This window comes from Aotus nancymaae, unplaced genomic scaffold, assembly GCF_030222135.1.
Source record: "Aotus nancymaae isolate 86718 unplaced genomic scaffold, 86718_ANA_hifiasm-v0.15.2.pri h1tg000029l, whole genome shotgun sequence".
NCBI classification, from domain to species: domain Eukaryota; kingdom Metazoa; phylum Chordata; class Mammalia; order Primates; family Aotidae; genus Aotus; species Aotus nancymaae.
In genome coordinates, this window is record NW_026988442.1 from 76,326,044 (window position 1) to 76,349,900 (window position 23,857).

The window sequence follows — 23,857 nt, forward strand, 5'->3', positions numbered from 1 at the left end:
AGAATGGAAATTCTGTCTCAAAAAAAGAAAAAAAAGAATTCAATCAAAATGGTTACAGTTTAAAAGCACATCCTATTTTTTAAATTATATAATCACTTTTTAAATACAGACACTTGCATTTTGTAGGCTGCTTCCAGGAGATCCTGGTAACTTCCAAATGCTCTCTAACTTACAACTACTTATCCCACTGTACTTCACAGATTTCTCCAAGTACTTCAAATTCAGCATGTTCCATATCATAGCCCATAATCTTTTCCCCTAAATCTGTTTCTACTCTCTGTATTCTCTCATTCATTTATTTGTTCATGGAATATTTATTGAGCATCTACTAAAAGAGGTACTGAATAATCGAGACTATAGGCTGTAGTCTGCCTACGTCTGATTCTTTGTTGTGTCATTGTGTTACCTTGGACAGATTAGTTGACCATCTGTGTCTCAGTTTCCTTGTCTATAAAACTGAGATAATAAGAATACCTACCTCAGAGGCTTTTGTGAGGATCAAATAACTTAATATATATAAAACACTTAAAATAGTACTTCACACATAATCAGTTGTGTTGCTTTTTTAATTAATACTGTTTCTGTTAATCAGACTGATGCCAGGTGCTAAAGTGCTGAAATAAAACCATAAGAAAGTCTGTGGACCCTGATTTATGAAGGCATTCTAACAGAAGTGAGAGACAAAATTTAAGGAAACACAGAAAAATAATTGCCAATTACAGTAAGTACTTTAAAGAAACCCACTGGTATTAAGGGAAACATAGAGGAGTCCAGTTGGGAGCTATTATGCTAATCATGTTAAGGGGTGATGATGGCTTGGGTTTGGTCATAGCAATGGAACTGGGGAAAAAAGAAGGATAGACTTAAGATACATTAATATTTAGGGAATAATAAATAATAAGTGGATTCAACTTGGTGGTTTAGGGAAAGGGAGAAATCAAGAATGAAACCCGGTTTGAGTAACTTGCATGGTTGTACTATTTACTGAGGCTTCGGGGGCACACAGATTTTGTGAGAAATCAAGACTGGTTTTGAACATTTAAGCTAAAAATGTCTGTGAGAGATCCCAAATGTCTATGAGAGATCCAAAATGTCAGGTAGGTGATTAGACATAGTAGTCTAAAGCCAAGAGATTATGAATTATATTACCTGGACTATTTGTGGTAGCCTTCTAAAAGGTTATCCCTGCCCCTACATTCGTCTAAACTTGACAAGGTAATCTTTGTAAAATAGCAACCTGATTACACTTTAAGAATTGCTTCCAATTCCTTACAGTAAAAAGTCCAGGCTCTTAGCATGGCACCTCCTTGACTTTGCCTGTTTTTATTTCTTTACTGCATGTCACAGCATCTTATTCTTTTTTTTTTTTTTAAGACGGAGTTTCGCTCTTGTTACCCAGGCTGGAGTGCAATGGCGCGATCTCGGCTCACCACAACCTCCGCCTCCTGGGTTCAGGCAATTCTCCTTCCTCAGCCTCCTGAGTAGCTGGGATTACAGGCACGCACCACCATGCCCAGCTAATTTTTTTGTATTTTTAGTAGAGACAGGGTTTCACCATGTTGACCAGGATGGTCTCGATCCCTTGACCTCGTGATCCACCTGCCTCGGCCTCCCAAAGTGCTGGGATTACAGGCGTGAGCCACCGCGCCCGGCTCAAGCATCTTATTCTTTAGCTATACTAAACTGCTTTAAGATTTTTCTAAAACTTTTTTTTTTTTTTTTTGACGTGGAGTCTTACTCTGTCGCCCAGGCTGGAGTGCAGTGGCTAGATCTCAGCCTGGCTAATTTTTGTATTTTTAGTAGAGACAGGGATTCACTATGTTGGCCAGGCTGGTCTTGAACTCCTGACCTCAGATGATTTGCCCACCTCAGCCTCCCAAAGAGCTGGGATTATAGGCGTAAGCCACTATGGTCCAGATTTTCTAAAACTATGCCTTTGCAACTGTGGCTTCTTTCTCCCTAGAATGTCCTTATCATGATTCCCTGTCTGCAGACTCCACTCTTCAAGTTTTGGCTTGAGTTGCATCTAGTATTTAAGTAAGGTATACCATACCAAGCATTTTTTTCTCCCAAATGAAGCCTTTTTTGATTCCTTGCTACCATACAGAGTCAACTGATTAGGTGGTTATGTGTAGTGCCTTATTATTATTACTATTACTTTGTGACAGAGTCTCTGTTGTCCAGAGCGGACAACAACCAGAGAGAAAGGTTGTGTTACTCACAAAGGGAAGCCTGTCAGACTCATAGCAGATCTCTCTGCAGAAACCCTATAAGCCAGAAGCGCTTGGGGGCCAATATTCAACATTCAACAAAATAGACTGCTAGCCAGACTAATAAAGAAGAGGGAATCAAATAGACACAATAAAAAATGATAAAGGGGATGTCACCACTGATCCCACGGAAATAAAAACTACCATCAGAGAATACTATAAACAACTCTACGCAAATAAACTAGAAAATCTGGAAGAAATGGACAAATTCCTGGCTGCATGCACCCTCCTAAGACTAAACCAGGAAGAAGTCAAATCCCTAAATAGACCAAAAACAAGTTCTGAAACTGAGGCAGTAATTAATAGCTTACCAACCAGAAAAAGCCTGGTACCAGACGGTTACACAGCCAAATTCTACCAGAGGTACAAAGAAGAGCTGGTAGCATTCCTTCTAAAACTATTCCAAACAATAAAGAAAGAGGGACTCCTCCCTAACTCATTTTATGAAGCCAGCATCATCCTAATACCAAAACCTGGCAGAGACACAACAAACAACAAAATATCAGGCCAATGTCCCTGATGAACACTGATGCAAAAATGCTCCATAAAATACTGACAAACCGAATCCAACAGCACATCAAAAAGCTTATCCACCACGATCAAGTTGGCGTCATCCCTGGGATGCAGGGCTGGTTCTACATATGCAAATCAATAAACATAATCCATCACATAAACAGAACCAAAGACAAAAACCACATGATTATCTTAATACATGCAGAGAAGGTCTTTGATAAAATTCAATACCACTTCATGCTAAAAAAACTCTTAATAAACTAGGTATTGACGGAACGTATCTCAAAATAATAAGAGATGTTTATGTCAAACTCATAACCAGTATCATACTGATGAGGCAAAAGCTGGAAGCATTCCCTTTGAAACCAGCACAAGAGAAGGATGCCCTCTCTCACCAGTCCTATTCAATATAGTATTGGTAGTTTTGGCCAGGGCAGTCAGGCAAGAGAAGGAAATAAAGGGTATTCCAATATGAAGAAAGGAAGTCAAATTGTCTCTTTTTTTGCAGATGACATGATTGTATATTTAGAAAACCCCGTCGTCTGAGCCCAAAATCTTAAACTAATAAGCAACTTCAAAGTCTCAGGATACAAAATCAATATGCAAAAATTACAAGCATTCCTATACACCAATAATAGACAAGCAGGGAGCCAAATCATGAGTGAATTCCCACGCACAGTTGCTACAAAGAGAATGAAATACCTAGGAATACAATGAATAAGGGAGGTGAAGGACCTCTTCAAGAAGAATTACAAATCACTGCTCAAGGAAATGAGGACACAAACAAGGACTTTTGTATGTTTTGTTTTTGTTTTAGATCTTTGGATAACACTTTTCACTTTTTAGGCTTTGTAGTCATACCAGTTTTATTTGAATCTTATTTTTCTCACTGTTATAGTTTCCTTCTTAATAAATAAGAATACAATACTGTACTTGTTTCATAGTGTTCTTAGGAGGATTAAATAATATAGTATATGTCCAAGTTCCTCACATAAAATAGACATGCTTGTATGATAAGCAGTCCATAAATATTAGTTCTTTTCTCACTTTTGGAAACTAGTAATTGGCTTTATTTTTACTGGGATTCACGTTTCGGTGGCATGTGGTGTTATCCTGAGAGTTTGTTTATATTATAATCAGTTCCACTCTGTTAACAGGATTACTACTTCTTTGTTTTAGATCTGATTTTTTTTTTCAAAAATATTTAATAATTTTCTGTGTGTAAGTCTTGCACATCTTTTAAAAATAATCTCTGGTCTTTGAATTTTTTGATGTTCTTGAAAATGATGTCAGTTAAAATTTTTTTTTCCGACATAATTCATTATGTGTATTAATCACGTATTCATCAACCTTACCACATTTGCTTATAAATCTATTATTCTATGTACTTAATCTTGTTATATTAAAATTTTATTTTTTTTTCTGTCTCTTTTGCCTTGTTGAAGGATCTGTTTATAGTATTAAACTAGAAATAGTATACATACTTACATCTTTTTTCTTATTGTTCAGGGAAAACTTTTAACATTTTATCTGAAGTATAATATAAAATCCATCATATAAGGCCAGGTACAGTGGCTCATGCCTGTAATCCCAGCACTTTGGGAGAACAAGACCGGTGGGCTTGAGGTCAGGAGTTTCAGACCAGCCTAGTCCACATAGTGAAACCCCGTCTCTACTAAAAATACAAAAATTAACTGGACATGGTGGCACATGCCTGTAATCCCAGCTACTCAGGAGGCTGAGGCAGGAGAACTGCTTGAACCTGGGAGGTTGGAGGTTGCAGTGAACTGAGATTGTGCCATTGCACTTCAGCCTGGGTGACAGAGCAAGAATCTGTCTCAAAAAAAAATTTGTTAAAAACATATATATTTATTAAAATATATTTTTGTGTGTGTATATACACACAAATACACATATATATTTGGGAGGCTCCCCTTGGCCTCCCAAAGTGTTGGGATTACAGGTGTGAGCCACTGCGCCCGGCCCTTTTTTTTTTTTCTGAGATGGAGTCTTGCTCTGTCGCCTAGGCTGGAGTGTAGTGGTGCAATATTGGCTCTCTCAGCTCAGTTCTGAGATAGATATATATCTAGCTGTAAGGGAGCTACTCAGTTCATTATATAGACATTGCACCCCTGCACTAGAACCTGGGTGAAGGAGCGAGACTCAGTCTCAAAAAATAAACAAGTACTAAAATTTTTAAAAATCTATCACATAAATAAAGTTGTTAGAAAATATTTGGTATGCCAGGGAGCTTTTACTCTGAATGGATTTTGAATTTTATCAAATGCTTTTCCTCCTGCTATTAAGATGAGAATATTAATTTTTTTATGTTGTTGAGAATTACATTGAATTTTTTTCAATACATTTTTAACTGCTTGAGATGTAATTCATATACCATAAAATTAACTCATTTTACAATTCTGTTTTTTGACTTATTCATGGAGTTGCGGAATCATCATCACAATCTAATTTCAGAATATTTATCACTCTAAAAAGGAACCCAGTACTCATTAGCAGTTACTCCCTCTTCTCTATCCCATTTCCCTACCTCCTTAACCTCTACTAATGTACTCTCTATCTCTATAGATTTGCTTACTCTGGAATCATATAAATAGAATCATACAGTATGTGGTTCTTTGTGACTGGCTTCTTTTGCTTAATATAATGTTTTCAAGCCTCTTTCTTGTTGTAGTATGTATCAATGCTTCATTCCTTTTGTTTTGTAGACAGAGTCTCACTGTATTAGCAGGCTGGAGTGAAATGGCATAATCTTGGCTCACTGCAACATCCATCTCCAAGGTTCAAGCAATTCTTCTGTCTCAGCCTTTGGAGTAGCTGGGATCACAGGTGTGTGCCACCACGCCCGGCTAATTGTTTGCATTTTTAGTAGAGATGGGGTTTCACCATGTTGGCCAGGCCGGTCTTGAACTCCTGACCTCAAGTGATCTACCTGCGTTGGCCTCCCAAAGTGCTGAGATTACAGGCATGAGCCACCTTACTTGCCACCCACCCCCCTTTTTTTTTTGAGATGAAGTCTTGCTCTGTCACCCAGGCTGGAGAGCAGTGGCACAATCTTGGCTCTCTCAGCTCACTGCAACCTCCGTCTCCCCAGTTCAAGTGATTCTCCTGCCTCAGCCTCCTGAGTAGCTGGGACTGCAGGCATGCACCACCACTCTCAGCTAATTTTTGTATTTTTAGTAGAAACGGGGTTTCACCATGTTGGCCAGGCTGGTCTTGAACTCCTGACATCAAATGATTGGCCCACCTCAGCCTCCCATAATGTTGGAATAATAGGTGTGAACCACCATGCCCAGCCCATTTCTTTTTTTCTGAGACAGGGTCCCACTCTGTTTCCCAGGCTGGAGTTCAGTGGCATGAGTATGGCTCACTGCAGCCTCGACCTCCCAGGCTCAAGTGATCCTCTCACCTTAGCCTTCTGAGTAGCTGGGAATATAAGCATGTGCCATCACACCCAGCTAGTTTTTGGATTTTTTGTAGAGACGGGGTTTTACCATGTAGCCTAGGATGGTCTTGAACTCCTGGGCTCAAGCAATCCACGTACCTGGGCCTCCCAATGTGCTGGGATTATAGATGTGAGCGACTATGTCTGGACCATTCCCTTTTATTGTCAAATAATATTGTATGGATATAGCACATTTTATATCATCAGTTGATAGACATTTGGGTTGTTTTTACTTTTTAATATTGCTATGAAAATTTGCGATAAGTTTTTGTGTGGTTGTATGTTTTAATTTTTTTGCATATATCTAGGAGTATAATTTCTAGGTCATACGGTAACTGTTTAATATTTTGATGAACTGTCAGACTATTTTCTATAGTAGCTCTACCTTTATGCATTTCTCCTAGCAGTGTTGGAGAGTTCTAATATTTCTACATCCTCATCAACACTTGTTATTATTTGTCTTTTTTGTTTTAGCCATGCCAATGGTTGTGAAGTAATGTCTTATTGTGGTTTTGATTTCCAGTTCCCTTCTGACTAATGATGCTTAACATCTTTTTATGCTATATGTATGAAATTGATCATATGTATACCTTTTTTGGCAAAACATCTATTCAAATCCTTTGCTTATTTTAAAATTGCATTGCCTTTATTATTGAGTTTTATCTGTTTTTTATCTATTCTAGATACTAGCTCATTTTCATACATAGTTTGACCGTTGGCAAGTGTTTTTTCTCCCTGTGGGTTATTTTCACTTTCTTATGATATCATTTGTAGCCCTAATGTTTTTAAGTTTGGTGAAGTTCATTTTATTTTTTATTTTGTTGTTTTTCCTTTTGGTGTTGTATCTAAAGCCATATTATAAACCATGATTACAAAGATTTACTCTGTATGTTTTCTCCTTGAAGTTTTATAGTTTTAGCTCTTATGTTTTAATCTTTGATTCATTTTGTTAGTTTTCATATACAGCATGAAGCGGGGTATAATTTCATTCTTTTATATGGACATCTAATTGTCTCAGCACTATTTGTTGAAAAAATTATTCTTTTCCTATTGAGTCCTTTTGGCACCCTTGTCAAAAATGAATTGACTGTAAATTTATTTCTGGACTTTCAGTTGTGTTCCATTGACTTAGCTGGTTGTCATTATGCTAGTAGTGCTACACTGTCTTCATTATTGTTACTTTGTAGTAAATCTTACAACCAGGAAGTACAAGTCCTCTAGCTTTGTTTATTTTCAAGATTGTTTTGGCTATTCTACGTTCCTTGAATTTCCATATGAATTTTAGGATCAGCTTGTTAGTGATTGAACTCTGAAAGTATAATCCACTGTGCATTCTAGAAATAAGCGCATTTTAGTCTTGGTGTGTTAGTCTTTTAATTTGCTGCTATATTTGGTTTGCTAATATTTTGTTTACCTATGAATATGAGTGATTGGATTATATATGTTTCTTGTAATGTGCTTGTGAGATTGTTTATGCTGGCTTTACACAATGAGCTTAAAAATAATACTCCTGTCTTTACACCAAATGGGTCTGATTTGTTTATTGTGTTCTTCAGATCATCTTTATCCTATTAGAATTTTAATCAGCTTGCATAATCAATTACTGAGAGAGATCTGGTTAAACTTTTCTACTATGGTTATAGATATGATTGTGTCAGATTTTCCTTTTATTTGTATTAGTTTTTGCCTAATATATTTATTAAGATATATTTTGAGGCTAAATTTTTCTAATAAATCTTTTATCATTATAAAATGCTGTTCTTTAGTTTAATACTTTTTTTTTGTTTTGCATGAAACCTATGTTATCTTATAATGTAAAGCAATACCAACTATACTTTGGCATGTAGAATATATCTTTTTAAATTCTTTTACTTTCAGTGTTTATTCTTCTATTTAAGGGTATGTCTTTTAAAAGCAGCATGTAGATTTATATGTATTTTAATCCAATATAGAACTCTTTTTCTTTTCATTGATTTTTTTAGTCCATTTACATTTAATATCTTTTCTAATAATTCTTTATTCTGCAGTAAATTTCATCTAATACATTCTTAATTTAAAAAAAACCAAAATTGTCTCCCCAAATTCTATGTAATTTTCCAGAGTAGCTATTTATTTATTATTTCCAAAATAAGTCTCTAGGTAGTGTGTTTTAACAATATCTGATTCTCCTCAATACAGTTCTACTATTTGCTTAAATGAGTCAGTGAATTCCAGTTGAATTTACCTTGTTCTCAATTGATTACAAAAACACTATTTTGACTTTAAAGATAGAAAATAAATCTTTCCTTCACTCTTTTTTCAAGTGTTGCTTACCAAGAGAATTGCTTAGAAAATAAGTTATACTAGATTTTGCTTTCACTCAATTTCCGTAGCCAATATTGTCATTTTTATTTTAATAAAATTATGTATTGCTGGTGTGGATGCAGTTGCATGAGGGGTTTCTGCCATCCTCAGTGCTGTGGAGCAGAGCTACTTAGTTCCTCTCCAGCTCAGCCATGCAGGTTTGGACATATTTGACATTTTTCCCTCCCAGGTTGAATTGACTGAAGCAATAGTGATGGAGAAGCCTAGTCTCCTACTGGTCAGGTGAGAATTTGTGAGTCAATATTACACACTGCTGAACCAGTCCCCAGACATGCTGCATAAATTTTATGGAAAGAACTCTTCTTATGTCCAGGGGGGATTGGATTCAAATGAAAAATCAGCAGATGCAGTCTAAAGACAGAAAGAAATCTACAGGAAAATGATGTCACAAAACGTCACCAACTACCACACCAAGATTCGCCATGTTGATGCTCATGCCACACTAAATGATGGTGCGTATGGAGCTTTTCTCTAACAACAACCAGCCTTTGAGGAGATTCATGCAGACGTTTGTCCTTGCTCCTGAGGGGTTTGTTGCAAATAAGTTCTATGTTCACACTGCTTCAGATACTAAGATGAGGTCTTTGGTGGGTTTGTCACTGAGCCTCAGGATGAGTCTAAAGAAAGACGTTAAACACTTGAGGTGATACCCAATGATTCTGGAACATTCTATTATCAAGCAGTTGTCAGTAATGACATGGAAGAACATTTAGAGGGCCTGTTGCTGAACCAGAGCCTAATCCTGAGACAGAGCCAAAACTAGAACCTGTATCTGAAATCCAAGAGGAAAAGTCTGAGCCAGTATTAGAAGAAACTACTCCTGAGAATGCTCAGAAGAGTTCTTCTCCAGCACCTGCAGACAGTTCAGACAGTACAGGAAGACTTGAGGACATTTTCTTGGGCATCTGTGATCAGTAAAAACCTTCCACCAAGTGGAGCTGTTCCAGTTACTGGGATACCACCTCACGTTGTTAAAATACTAGCTTGACAGCCCTGTACAGAGTCTAAACCTGAATCTCAGATTCCTCCACAGAGACCTCAAAGGGATCAAAGAGTGTAAGAACAACGAATAAATATTTTTCCCCAAAGTGGACCCAGACCAATCCGTGAGGCTGGTGACACTGAGTGCAAGAACAACGAATAAATATTTCTTCCCAAAGGGGACCAAGACCAATCTGTGAGGCTGGCGAACAAGGTAACGTTGAACCCCAAAGAATGATGAGACATCTTGACAGTCACCAACTCTTCATTGGCAACTGGACTCATGAAGTGGACAAATCAGAGCTTAAAGATTTCTTTCAAAATTATCGGAGTGGTGGAGTTGCACATTAACAGTGGTGGGAAATTATCCAGTTTTGGTTTTTTTTGTGTTTGATGATTCTCAGCCTGTTCAGAAGGTACTTAGCAACAGGCCCATCATATTCAGAGGTGAGATCTGTCTAAATGTGGAAGAGAAGAAGACACGAGCTGCCAGGGAAGGGGACTGAGGAGATAATCACCTTCAGGGACCTGGAGGCCCTCGAGGTGAGCTGGGTGGTGGAATGAGAGGCCCTCCTTGTGAAGGCATCTTGCAGAACCAGGATTTGGAGTGGGAAGGGGGCTTGCTCCACAGCAGTGAAACTTCACTGATCTTCACGCAGCCATACAAACCTTCGTTCCTACAGAATGGTGAATTTCTTCAACTAGCCTTTGGTATCTTGGAGTATGACCCTAGTGTGTTTTAAACTGCTTCAGTTTGTATAGTTTTACTTTTTTTTGTGTTAATAGTATGTGCTTTCTTTCCCTCTCTTCCCTTTTCTGACCTTTCACTTCCAATTTGTCACTGAGCCTCAGGTTGAGGCCTTTGAAGACAGATCCTTCTATAGAGGGTCTTTGACCTAAATAGTTCAGCATTTGTATTAAGTTTTATCCAATTTTGTGGAATGATATTTTAGGAGTAACAGATTTTTAAAAGAAGAAGAAAAGACTGAATTTCCTTGCTTATTTTGTATACAGACTCGACCTTTCTTTTAACAGTCATTTCCCCAAAGGAATGTGTCTTGTGTATTACTGACATTTGGTATGTTTAATTCATTTGGAGTATTTCTTACTTATTTTCTACGTGTTTCAAAGCCTGCGAGAAATACAGGATTTGATAACATTTTGAAGGCAGGAAAAACCTAAATTGTTTCTTCTTTGAGAGTCATGACTATCTTCTGGTGTAGAGAAACTGCCATTGGAAAATTTGATAATTTTGATTTTCACTGGTATGTTTAAAACTGAATAAAAGAAATTGAATTTTTCTTTTTATATAGGATCACAAAACAATTCTAAAACCTACTGTTTTTACCATTGAAATTTAAATTGTGATGTAGGTTTTAAATGTCTAGAATGCAACTGATAGGCTTCTCTTGAACTGTTAGTTTTTTTGAAGTAGAATTTTTTCATGTTTAAATTGTATTTGTAAAAAAACGAAAAGATTTCCCAAACCCAGATAACAGCCAGAGCAAAACTGTTGTGCCTTCTATTTATCTTTGATTTCAGTCTTGGCAATTGTTTAAAGAAAAATAATTTTAAAAAAATCTAGATTTGTTTTATTAGGGTCAGAGTATGTGGGGAATTGTAGAATCCCTCTTTTATCACCTTGTATGTCTTCTGTTAACATATTTGCCTTTTTCTAAAATTGAGTCTTAGAGGATCCTTCTTATCTTCTGCCTTTGAAGACAGATCCTTCTATAGAGGGTCTTTGACCTAAATAGTTCAGCATTTGTATTAAGTTTTATTCTGGTATCTAATCAGATTCCTAATCATAGCTCATAAGACAGAATGTGACTTTAATATTGGATTTTGCTGATGTGCTGTGCCCGTCCGCATTTTATTTGGGTGTTTCTTGAAATGGCCAATTTTTATTAAAATATTTCTGGAAGAAAATTTTTTAAAATTATGTATTACTGGTTTTATTTTGATATGCTCCCCTCAGCCTTACTATAAATTGGTATACATATATTGAATAAAACCTTTTAAGCTAAACCTCTGAACTGAATACAGTGTTCGTGGTTAGAGAGGTATACAAATTATTGTAACTGTTAATTTCTTGGCAATTTAAAAAGATGAAATCTGAATCTTTTATTAATGTAATGTTGGTTACAACAGACTTTTCATCGCACTTAAACCTATATATAGGGCTGAACCTACATGAGATATTCTTTATACATCTTTTTTACTTTAAATCCTATACATTGAAAAGAATATTTTAAAAAATATTTTCAGAATTAACAAAAACATTCATGTTCTATTTATTAGATTGTACACTGCATATATATATATTTATTTATTTATTTTCTTGAGATGGAGTCTTGCTCTGTTGACCAGCCTGGAATGCAGTTGCGTAGTTTCGGCTTACTGCAACTGCCGCCTCCTGGATTCAAGGGATTCTCCTGCCTCAGCCTCCCCAGTAGCTGGGACTACAGCTGCTCACCACCATGCCTGGCTAATTTTTGTATTTTTAGTAGAGACGGGGTTTCCCCATATTTGCCAGGCTAGTCTTGAACTCCTGGACTTGTGATCCACCTGCCTCAGCCTCCCAAAGTGCTGGGATTACAGGCGTGAGCCACTGTGCTCGGCACCCCCTACATATTTCTAAGTTCTTTATGTATCCAAAAATCTGTTTAAATCGACAATGAGCCACATCATAATCTTGTTCAACTGAAGTTTTTCTGTACATTCTCATAATGTTTTAGATTTATCTTCATATTTAAATAATTATTTCTTCTTATTTGTGACTATTGAAACAAATTTTTTATTAACATAGCTTTAGTTTCATTGTTTATTTTTACAAATATTGTACCTGAGTCAGTCCTCATAAAAATAAATCATGTAAGTGGAAAAGTGACCCCAATTTACCAGATTCTTTTTGGAGTGTCTATCAAAATTTTTTACTAAGTAAAATAAAAAGGAGTGGTTTCTCTCTCTCTCTCTCTCTCTCTCTCTCTCTCTCTCTCTTTTTCTCTTTTTCTTTCTTTCAAGATAGAGTTTTGCTCTGTCTTCCAGGCTGGAGTGCAGTGACACCATCGTAGCTCTAATTCCTGGGCTCAAGCAATCCTCTCAAGCCTCCCAAGTAATTGGGACTATAGACATGCACTGCCACAACCCAGCTGATTTTATAATCTTTTGTAAGCAACAGGATCTCGCTATGTTGCCCTGGCTGATCTTCAGCTCCTGGCCTCAAGCTATCCTCCTGCCTCAACCTCCCAAAGTGTTGGGATTACAGGCAAGAGCCACTGAATCTAGCAAAGAAAAAAAAGGAGTCTTGAACAAAGATGATATACAGCAAAATTGGTTGTTTTTAAAATTTTTTACTTCTTGCCAGTGTTCCACCCTAAAACATTGCATCCTTTATCCCATTAACCCTGAAAAGTGCTTCTGAAACTCCTGTTAACTTCTGGAAAGTGGGCATGGTTTTCTGCTGCTCTTAGCCTTGCCAGAATGAATTTTACTTAATCTTTGCTCCTTTGAGTTTTGACTTTCTAAAGTCCACAGTGTGTATATCTGATTAGGAAATTCAGTAGCTGTAAGGCAGACTGGGAAAGTGTCTAATATTTCTCGTATGTATCCAGCCTCTATCCCTTCCTATAGGAGCTTCAGACTCAAATTTTCAAACATACCTAACATTTCCACTTCATATCTTATAGCCATCTCAAACTTTACATATTCCTAGAAGATCTATTGATTTTTTTCTCCCTAGTTTATTTCTTCTGTAGTTCTCACTATCTCAGCCAATTGCATTACTAACTACATCACTCTAGGTCCACATTTTGATTCTATATTTCTCTTGTTCTCTATATGTACTTCATCAGCAAGTCCTATTTGCTTTACCTCTGATACACTTCCTGAATCTTTTCAGTTTCACTGCTAAAGATTTTTTGCCTTGTCTGTTGCAACTTGAAAACAGTTTTCCTGTTTCCATGCTTTCCCTTTTTGCTCCATTCTCTATTCCTTGCTACGTTTTGTTATGCGGGTGGTGGTGTTGAGAGGGTCCTAGGGAGGACCATCCTTGAGTGTTTATGAAGACCTTATTCAGACAGAACTGACTCATAAATCATTTCTAAATTCAATTGCCTACTGAAGCAGTAGAGGCTTTGTTGACTGACCAAATCCTAGAAGAACATTTGTCTCCTACCTCCTTATTGATATCTTTGTCTCCTTCTGGTGATTTTTGAACTTTAAGGCAGATTGTGTCATTCCCCTGTTTAAACCTTCCATTGAGTACTGTCCAATAGAACTTTGAATGAAGAGAGAAATGTTCTGTATCTTTAGTATTAAATATTGTAGCTACCAGCTATATGTGACTGTTGAGCCCTTGAAACATGGCTGGTGAAACTGGAGAACCGAATTTTAAATTTTAATTTTAATTAAATTTAAATAGCCACATTCGCCTAATGGTGTATGGGACAGCACAACTCCATTAGCATTCCTTCCTTCTTAAAATTGAATCCAAAGTTATTATCAAGGCTGTATATGATTTGGTTCTTGTTTATCTTGGTACCTTCATCTTTTACCGTTCCTTCCTTTGGATTGGCCACATTGGCCCTTTTTTTTTTTTTGACAGTCTTGCTCTATTGCTCAAGCTGGAGTGTGCAGTGATGCAATCTTCTGCTTCCCAAGTTCAAGCAATTCTCATGCCTCAGCCTCCTGAGTAGCTAGGATTACAGACATGCTCCACCATACCCAGCTAATTTTTGTATTTTTAGTAGAGACAGTATTTTGCTATGTTGTCCAGGCTGGTCTTGAACTCCTGACCTCAGGTGATCCACCCATTTCGGCCTCCCAAAGTGCCTCCCATTATAGGCATGAGCCACTGTGCCTGGTCCATTGTTGGCCTTCTTTCTGTTTTCTGAAAACACCAAGCCCTTTTCAACTCAGGTCCTTTGCATTGATGCTCTCTGCCTGGACTGCTCTTCTCTTAATTTTGATTCCGGGTGGCTTTTACGTCTTTGAGACCATAGGCCAAATAGCGCTTCCTAAGACAGGCCACTGTTGGTCAACCTACCTAAAGTGGCCAGTACTCTCTTAAATTCCTTATAATATTTGTGCTAATTTATAATTAATCATCCTTCCAATTCAAGCAGGTGTAGCTAAAAAAAAAAAAAAGAAAAATTATATTTATTTATTTGGTAATTTTTAGTCTTTCCCTGAAGAATAGAAACTCTGTGAATGTGTGAATGTTGCTCCTCTAGATTGCTGCATGTAGTACCTATTTGTTATTAATAAATAAAAACTTGCTTTATTCTTGACCTTCTTAGTAGACACAGAAGCTGGTTACTACTGTGGATGGAAGTAATTGAGGAAAAAAGCAAACTTGTTTTTAAAGATGAAATGAGATAATATATAAAGAGAAGGCAAGGTACCATCCAAATACAAAATATTATTATTTGAGAGGCATTATAGTGTAGTGGTATAATAGGACATTTTCTTCCACAGTTACGAGAATTTACAGATATGTGAATTTTTTATGTGGTAGAAAATTAAAATAACATCTGTGGAAAACCAGGGGGTGAGGAAGGTGTTAATCAGTCAGAGTGTCATACTGTGGATTCAGCTCATTAAAAATAACTAATTTTAATATTTAAAAATCAATTTAATTTAACAATGTTGCATTAATTTAATTACTATATGTTTGAATTTGGAGTTAATGTATTTGTATTTTATAATTTTTTTAAATGCTACTCTACCTCACTTTTAGAAAATCTTGTGTGATAAGAAAATGTGCATCCATGAAAGGATATATTACTAAATAACTCATCTTTCTGGAGCAGACTCATTCCTTATTTTAAAAAATTATTCAATTTGTGAAAAATTTATTTATAATTTTTAATACATTTGTTGTGTTAAGCTGGTGTGTGGCTGTATTATGGCTCAAAGTGAAATAGAGCATTCTGAGTTCCTAGAGAGTGCATTGAGTAATTGCTTTTGGACTCAGTGCCTTGAATTTTCTTAGTAGCTTACTGTGAGAATATGATTTAGTTTATATAAATGGTATGTCAAGACTATTTATAAGTGCTTTAATATTATTTGTATGTGATTCTGTAACATATTTAGTAATATCTATTTCCTCTACCCTCCCTTTTTTTGTGGTTTGTTTTTAGGATCATCATGCCTAGGGTTCATAACGTAAAAAACTCTCTTACACCTCAGATCTCTTGTTTGACAAGTGAATCTGATAAACTGCTGGATTTTTTGCCTGACAGACTTAGAGCAAAGCTGCTTCCATTCCAGAAAGATGGCATCATTTTTGCCCTCCAAAGAAATGGCAGGTAAAGTTCTTCTTTTAAGACATGCTAAAATGTTAAATTCCTGACAATTGTATTAAAAAGAAAGTTCTATTTGAACCATTCTTTTCACGTATTCAGTCTTTCTTTAGTAGAATTGTGACTAAGTTAGCTTTATTCATTTACTATGGTTGACTGAAACTTCATGTTGAAAAATTTTGAACCATTTGTGATTTCTTAAGAGAAAGTATGTTCAGTTATGTTAATTATTTCAGTTACCAGATATTCTCAGCATCTCATATATTGACAGGTTTTAGAATGTATTGCTTTCACATGAAAGTAATTCAACTAATTTCCATCGTGTTTTGGTTTTTTGTCTGTTACCAGAAGGATTTTTTTTTTTTTTTAACAGACTTTGCCCTTTCACCCAGGCTGGAGTACAGTGGCACAATCTTGGCTCACTGTAACCTCTGTCTCTTGGGTTTCAGCGATTCTGCCACCTCAGACTCCTGAATAGCTGGGACTGTAGGGTCTACACCACCACACTGGGTTAATTTTTGTTTTTGTTTTGTTTCTTTAAAGATGGGGTTTCACCATGTTCCCCAGGCTGGTCTCGAACTCCTGGACTCAAGTGATCCTTCTGCCTTGCCTCTCAAAGTGCTAGAATTATAGACGTGAGCAACTGCACCCATCCATTGCATTTTTATTCATTTTATTTTCCACTTTAGTGACTTCTGGGTGTGTCTTACGAGTACCTTATACTACTGTCTGTATTTCTTTACTTTTTTCAAACTTTGTAATAGTTATATGATCTCTTCCATCCAATTGGGTCACTGTGGTTTTCTATATTTTTAAGGATAGCATTGTCTTGGTTCCATGGTCACATATATCATATACTTTCTCTTCAACATTTTATTATGAACAATTTGAAAAAACATACAACAAAGTTGAAAGAATGTTAGAGTAAGTGCTTGGTACAGCCCACACCCACAGTTTATTATTAACATTTAGCCATGCTTGGTCTATCACATATTTATCTATTAATCCATCCCTCTATCCTTCTAGTCCATCAGTCCATTTTATTATTTTCACTCATTTCAAAGTAAATTGCAGTCATTGTTATATTTTTCCCATATATACTTAAGTATATGTATGATTAACCTGTATTCATACTTGTTTGTAAAAGTTTTAGCAATACCAAAATGGCCATTTTAGCATTACAAAATGGCCAAGGTTGGTATTGCTAATAGTGGGACAGCCACATGAATAATGTGGTGTACAGGAGAGACATAGCATTACCTTATGTGGTGTTTTTGCTGTAAACATTTGATCAGGAATCATGAGGAAACAGTCCAACTAATCCAGAATGTGGAACTTTTTTTATGACAACTGATCTGGACTCTTCAAAGCATTCAGTATCATCAAAAATCAAAGGAGGTAGTGTATCAAGGAAAGTCTCTAAATTGAGAGAGACCTAAGAACTATACCATCTGAAAGTAATGCACAAGCCTTGATTAGATCCTGGATCAGTAAAAAGAAAAGCTTTAGGGAACAATTTTAATATCACTGGGAAAATTTCATCTGGACTCTTTTTAGATGATGTTATTGGATTAATGTTGTCTTAGATGAAGTAATGGTGTTGTAGTTGAATAGAAGAATTTTCAGATGAAGAATAGTGCTATTGATAGTGCTGTACTTTCTACATTTTCCCAAAAGTGAAGAACTTATGTTCAGAAAAATTTTAAATGGATGAGCCAAAATGTTAACAGTGTAAATTTAGTGAGTAGTATATTCTAGTGTGTGTCTTCATTGGTGACTGGTATAATCTGCAGGGTATCCTCATTGAATTATTCTTCTTGGCTTTTCTTTGAGTTTGAAATTTTTCAAAATAATAAAATCAGTCTAATTTTTGTTCCTTTGTGCATCATCTAACTTTAAGATTTTCTCTTTTTCTTTGGAATTCTGCAGTACTTTATTTGGTATGATTTTATTTATCCTGTTTAGGGTTATTGTGCATTTTAAATCTGGGATTTGTATCTGTTGATTCTAGGAAATTCTCATCTATTACCTCTTCGAATATTGCTTCTCCCCTATTTTGGCTTCTGTAATTCCAGTTAGATTTATAATTGACTTTTTTACTTTATTCTATGCCTCTATTAACGTCTCTTATATTTTCTCTGCCTGTGCTACATTATGACTGTTTTCAAGTTCTCTCGTACAATTTATAACCAGCTGGTCTAATCTGCTGAATCTGTTCAGTTTTTCAAAGTACTTTTTTTTAAATTGATATATAACTTACATGGACAAAGATATACAGATTATGAATGTATAGCTTGAGGAATTTTTACAATATAGCATCACCAAGATCAAGAAATAGAACATGGCCAGCATCACAGAAACCTCCCTCTTGTCCCTTCCCAATCACTACTACCTCCTTTCTCTTGACAAGTAACCACTATCCTGATGTCTAACATCACAAATTGCTTTCGCCTGTTCAACTGTATTATTGTATTTATCTATCGTATTCTTTGGTGTCTTCTTCTCAACATTATTTTGAGATCAATCTACATTTTTGTATGCAGTTGTAGTTTGTTCATTCTCATTGTCATGTAAAATATATATACCATAAAAATAAATATACCATAATTCATTCTACTGTGGAGCATTTGGGTTATTTCTAGTTTTGGGCTCATAAAATAGTAATGATATGAATGTTCTTATACAAATCTTTTGGTGAACATACATACACATTTCTGATGTGTCTCTACCTAGAAGAATTGTTGGGTCATAGGGTGTGAGTGTATTCCACTTCAGTAGATAATGCCTATATTGGTTTGCTAGGACTGTCATAGAAATATACCACAACTGGGTGGCTTAAACAACATAAATTTATTGTCTTACAGTTTTGGAGGCTAGCAGTCCAAAATTAAGGTGTTGGCAGGGTTGGTTCCTCTTGAGAGCTGTGAAGGAATTATCTTTTCCAGGACTCTCCTTGACTTGTAGACTGCTGTTTTCTTCTATTTCTATTCAAATTGTCTTCCCTCTGTTTATGTCTCTGGGTCCAAATTTGCCCTTTTTTTATGGACACTAGTCATATTGGTTACATCGGTGATACCCTAATGACTTCATCTTAACTAATTATGTCTGCAATGACCATATTTCCAAATAAGGTCACATTCTGAGGTGCTGGGGGTTTGAACTTCAACATATGAATTTTGGGGATACATAATTCAACCCATACCACCACTAAATATTTTCCAATATGATTTCACCAATTTTTACTTGTATCAACAGTGCGTAAGAGTTCTGCTTGTATCTCATCCTCACCTACATTTCATTTTACCTATCTTTATTTTCATTTTAGGTATGCTGGTAGGTATATAGTGATGTACATTGAGGTTTTTATTTACATTTCTCTGATAACAAGTAAAATTTAATAGCTTTTCATATGCTTCTTAGCCATTTCGACATCTTTTTTATGTGCCTGTTCATGTCTTATCTGTTTTTCTACTGGATTTTCTATTTGCTTTTTTTGTATTGTTTCGTAGGAGTCCTTTTGTCAGATTTATATTCTGGATATGAGTCTTTTATCAGGTATATTTGTTGTAAGTAAATTTTCTTAGGTTGTGTTTTGCCTTTTTCTTGTCCTAATGACATCTTCTGATAAGCAGAGATTCTCAATTTTAATTTCATCTTACATAATCTTTATCAATATTCATTCTATAGCTGGTACTTTCATCCAATTTTTAAAAAATCTTTGTCTTCAAAAAAAAAAAAAAAAAGACTGGGTGCTGTGGCTTACACCTGTAATCCCAGCATTTTGGGAGGCCGAGGTGGGCGGATCACCTGAGGTTGGGAGTTGGAGACCAGCCTGGCCAACATCGAGAAACCCCATATCAAAAAAAAAAATCTTTGTCTACTACAAAGTCATGAAGAGATTTCCTATGTTTTCTTTTAAAAGCTTGTTTTAATGTTTACATTACCTCAGGTACAGTCTACTTGGAACTGTTTTGTATATATGGTATGAAGTAGACATCAAGATTGATTACTTATTTATTTATTATTTTTTTGAAATGGAGTCTCACTCTGTCACCCAGGCTGAAGTACAGTGGTGTGATCTCGGCTCAATGCAACCTCCGCCTCCTGGGTTCAAGTGATTCTCCTGCCTCAGCCTCCTGAGTAGCTGGGACTACAGGTGCCAGCCACCACGCCCAGCTAATTTTTGTATTTTTAGTAGAGATGTGGTTTTACCATGTTGACCCGACTGGTCTTGAACTCCTGACCTCAGGTGATCAGCCTGTCTTCGCCTCCCAAAGTTCTAGGATTACAAGCATGAGCCACCAAGGTTGGCTTCACTTATTTATTTTTTAATTTATTTTTACATATGAATGTCTACTTGCTCTAGCACAATGTATTGAAAAGACTTTTTCCTACTGCATTGTTATGTTACTTTTGTCATAAATCAAGTAATTTTATGTGTATACCTTTCTCGATAAGTGCTATCTAATGGAACTTTGTGCTGTGGAAATATTCTTTATAGATATAAGTCAGTTCAGCAGCTATTGGCCCCAGATGGTTATTGAGTGCTTGAAGTGTGGCTAGTGCAACTAATTAACAATTGAATTTTTTTTTTTTGAGATGGAGTCTCACTTTGTCCCCAGGCTGGAGTGCAATAGCAGGCTCTCAGCTAGCTGCAACCTACACCTCTTGGGTTCAAGCAATTCTCCTGCGTCAGCCTCCCAAGTAGCTGGGACTGCAGGTGTGCACCACCATGCCCAGCTAATTCTTGTAGTTTTAGTAGAGATGGGGTTTCACTGTGTTGGCCAGGATGGTCTTGATCTCCTGACCTTGATCTGCCCGCCTTGGCCTCCCAAAGTGCTGAGATTACAGGCGTGAGCCACTGTGCCTGGCCGGAATTTTTAATATCACTAACTTTAATTTAAATTTAAACAGTCACATGTGTTTAGTGCCTACCATATGGAATAGTACAGTTGTAGATTCTTTGTTTTGTTTCTCTGTTTGCAATCTTTATGTCTGTACCATACTTCTTACTGTAGCTTTATAATAAATATTCTGGTACCAGGTATTATAAATCTTTCAGCCTCACTGTTTTTTTTTCAAAATTGTCTCAGCTATTATTGACTCTTTGTATTACATATAAATTGTAGAAGTCATTTATTAATTTTCACAAAAAAATTTACTTGGATTGTGAATGGAGTTTTATTGCATCTATAGATCAGTTTGGGGAGAATTGATATATTTATAATATAGAGTATTTCATTCCATAAACATAAATTATTTGTATGTTTACTTAATTGCTTTTTTGGTGTCCTGTATATCTCTTATCTTTTTTTGTGTGCTACAGTTTTGATATTTTGTATTTAGCCATATTCAAGCTTACTGATTTTATCTTTTGCTGTTAATTAATTTATTGAATTATCTTAAGGACAAGACCATCACTCAATATACTTGAAACCAAAAACCACTCAATGTCTTTCTTGCTAAGCAATGGAGAACTGTGCTTCTTACCCATGACTTTCTAAACAAAGCAAAGAGTTGATATTGTGGGCTTTGGAAGGCTGGAGACTTTCAAAAACAGGAGTGTTTAAGAACTGACTGAAATTTCTGTGTATAGTTTAGGGATTAGCTGACTACCAGAGAACAGTTAATCTTTTCCTTTCTTGAAATTGGAGAACAGGGACATTTAATTTTCTGTTCTTAATTTCAGTAAGTATATTTTGAAGTCCTAGAATATCTAATTCAGCTCTGCCTGCTTATGTTGGTAGTTTCTTGCTTTTTGCAATATTTTGATTCTGTGTCTTATTTCTGTAAAATATTTAGAACATACTTATTTATATAAGTCATACTTATTTATATATTTGAAGTCCTTTAGAGGTTAATTTTGCCTTTTATTGTATGTGATGGTTTATTTCCCCATGTATTTGAAAATGTCTTAAATTTTGTTTCAATAATTAAACACTGTTCATCTGTGGAAAAATATATATATATATATTTTTAAGATGGAGTTTTGCTCTTCTTATTTATTTATTTATTTATTTATTTTTTTATACAAAGTCTCACTCTGTCGCCTAGGCTGGAGTGCAGTGGCACGATTATGGCTCACTGTAACCCCCGACTCCCAGGTTCAGGCAATTCTCCTGCCTCAGCCTACTGAGTAGCTGGGATTACAGGCATGTGCCACCAAGCCCAGCTAGCTTTTGTATTTTTAGTACAGACAAGGTTTCACCATGTTGGTGAGGCTGGTCTCGAACTCCTGGCCTCAGTGATCCACCCGCCTTGGCCTCCCAAAGTGCTGGATTACAGGCATGAGCCACCGTGCCTGGCCTGCTCTTCTTGGCCCAGGCTGGAGTGCAATTGTGCGATCTTGGCTCACTGCAACCTCTGCCTCCTGGTTCAAGCAATTCTCCTGCCTGAGCTCTCTGAGTAGCTGAGATTACAGGCGCACGCCACCACGCCAACTAAATTTTTGTATTTTTAGTAGAGGTGGGGTTTCGCCATGTTGGCCAGGCGGATCTCGAACTCCTGATATCAGGTGATCCACCTGCCTCGGCCTCCTAAAGTTGTGGGATTACAGGCATGAGCCACCATGCCTGGCCATTCTGTAGAAATTTTGAGAGATGTAAATGATGAGTAAATTCTTCTATGGAGGATTTGCAAAATTTGATTCTTGGCTTGCGGTTTCCCAGGTCACACAGGTAATGTAAATTCAAACCTCAAATTCATTTTTAGGCAGGCATATTATGAATTTTGATCATTAATTTTCATCTCCTGTCAAGCTTTAAGTTTCCTGATTAGCTTAAATAATTAAATATAATTAATTTAATAAAATATGTGGATTTTAGATGCACAGTTTTGTGGATTCTGATACCCTGAGTACCCCTGTTTTTTCATAAACCTCAGTCACGATATAAAAACATTATCACCACCCAGAGTAGGCCTCTTTCTATACAACCCCATCCTCCTAATTTAAAATCACTGATCTGACTTCTGTCACTAAAGTGTATTTTTTATATTTACTTGTTGCTCAATTTTTTTAACTTTTTATTTTGAAGTAATTTCTAATATGCAGAAAAGACACAAAAATATAGAATAACTTTTATGTACGTTTTATCTAGAGTCACAAATTTTTAACATTTTGCCACATTTACTTTGTTATTCTCTCTACACAAACACACACATATATATATCTATACTCACGTTCATGTTTTATAAACCATTTGAGAGTAGGTTGCATACATCATGCTCCTTTAATCTGCAATGCTGACTGCTCTGCCTATGAAGTAGCCATTCTTTTATTTTTTTACTTTCCTAATAAACTTGCTTTAAAAATTAATCTGTAATACTATAGTATGTATTTTTTAAAACTAAAGACATTCTCTTATATAAACATAGCACAGTTACCAGATTTAAGAATTCAACTTTTTATTTTGTTTTTTTCTTTTAGTTTTTTGTTTTTAGAAACATCTCACTCTGTCACCTAGGCTGGAGTACAGTGGCACAATCATAGCTCACTCTATCCTCGTACTCCCAGCGCCAAATGATCCTCTCGCCTCAGCCTCCCAAGTTGCTAGGATTACAGTGCATACCACTGTGCCCAGTGTATCTTGTTTTTAGTTTTTGTAGAAACAGACTTTCGCTATCGTGTACAGGCTAGTATTGAACTCCTGGCCCCATGTGATCTTCCTGCTTTGGCCTCCCAAAGTGCTGGCATTATAGGCATGAGCCATTGCACCTGTCTGGAATTTAAGTTTTATACAGTACTTTAGTATACCTATATTTTGTTGATTGTCTCAGTAGTGTCCTTTATAGCATTTCTTTTCATTAGTATGAAGATCTAGTCCAGGATAACTTATTGCATTTAATGATATCTTTCTGTTTCCTTTAATGTGGGGTAGCTCCTTACCCTTTCATGACATCGGCCTCAACTTATTTTTGTAATGTTTCATCACAATGAGATGTATATTATGCAATTATTCCTG

The 23,857-nt window shown here is 36.1% G+C and overlaps 1 protein-coding gene and 1 pseudogene across 18 annotated transcripts in view; both read left to right on the top strand.

Moving 5' to 3' along the window:
• ZRANB3 (zinc finger RANBP2-type containing 3) overlaps positions 1-23,857 on the top strand; it is a 313,593-nt gene that overhangs the window by 3,300 nt on the left and 286,436 nt on the right. For 13 of the 18 annotated variants that reach the window (XR_010344621.1, XR_010344622.1, XR_010344624.1 and 10 more), the window contains exon 2: positions 15,735-15,902. Coding sequence is in view for 9 of the 18 variants with exons in the window: in XM_064382812.1 (XP_064238882.1) it covers positions 15,735-15,902 (168 nt within the window). In the remaining 9 variants the exon portion in view is untranslated. Of the gene's footprint in view, positions 1-592; positions 722-5,610; positions 5,631-15,734; positions 15,903-16,439; positions 16,532-23,857 lie in introns of those variants that run through there. The other 5 variants (XM_064382815.1, XM_064382816.1, XM_064382817.1 and 2 more) reach the window with 5 other exon arrangements.
• Positions 9,308-10,228, top strand: LOC105728136 (ras GTPase-activating protein-binding protein 1-like; annotated as a pseudogene).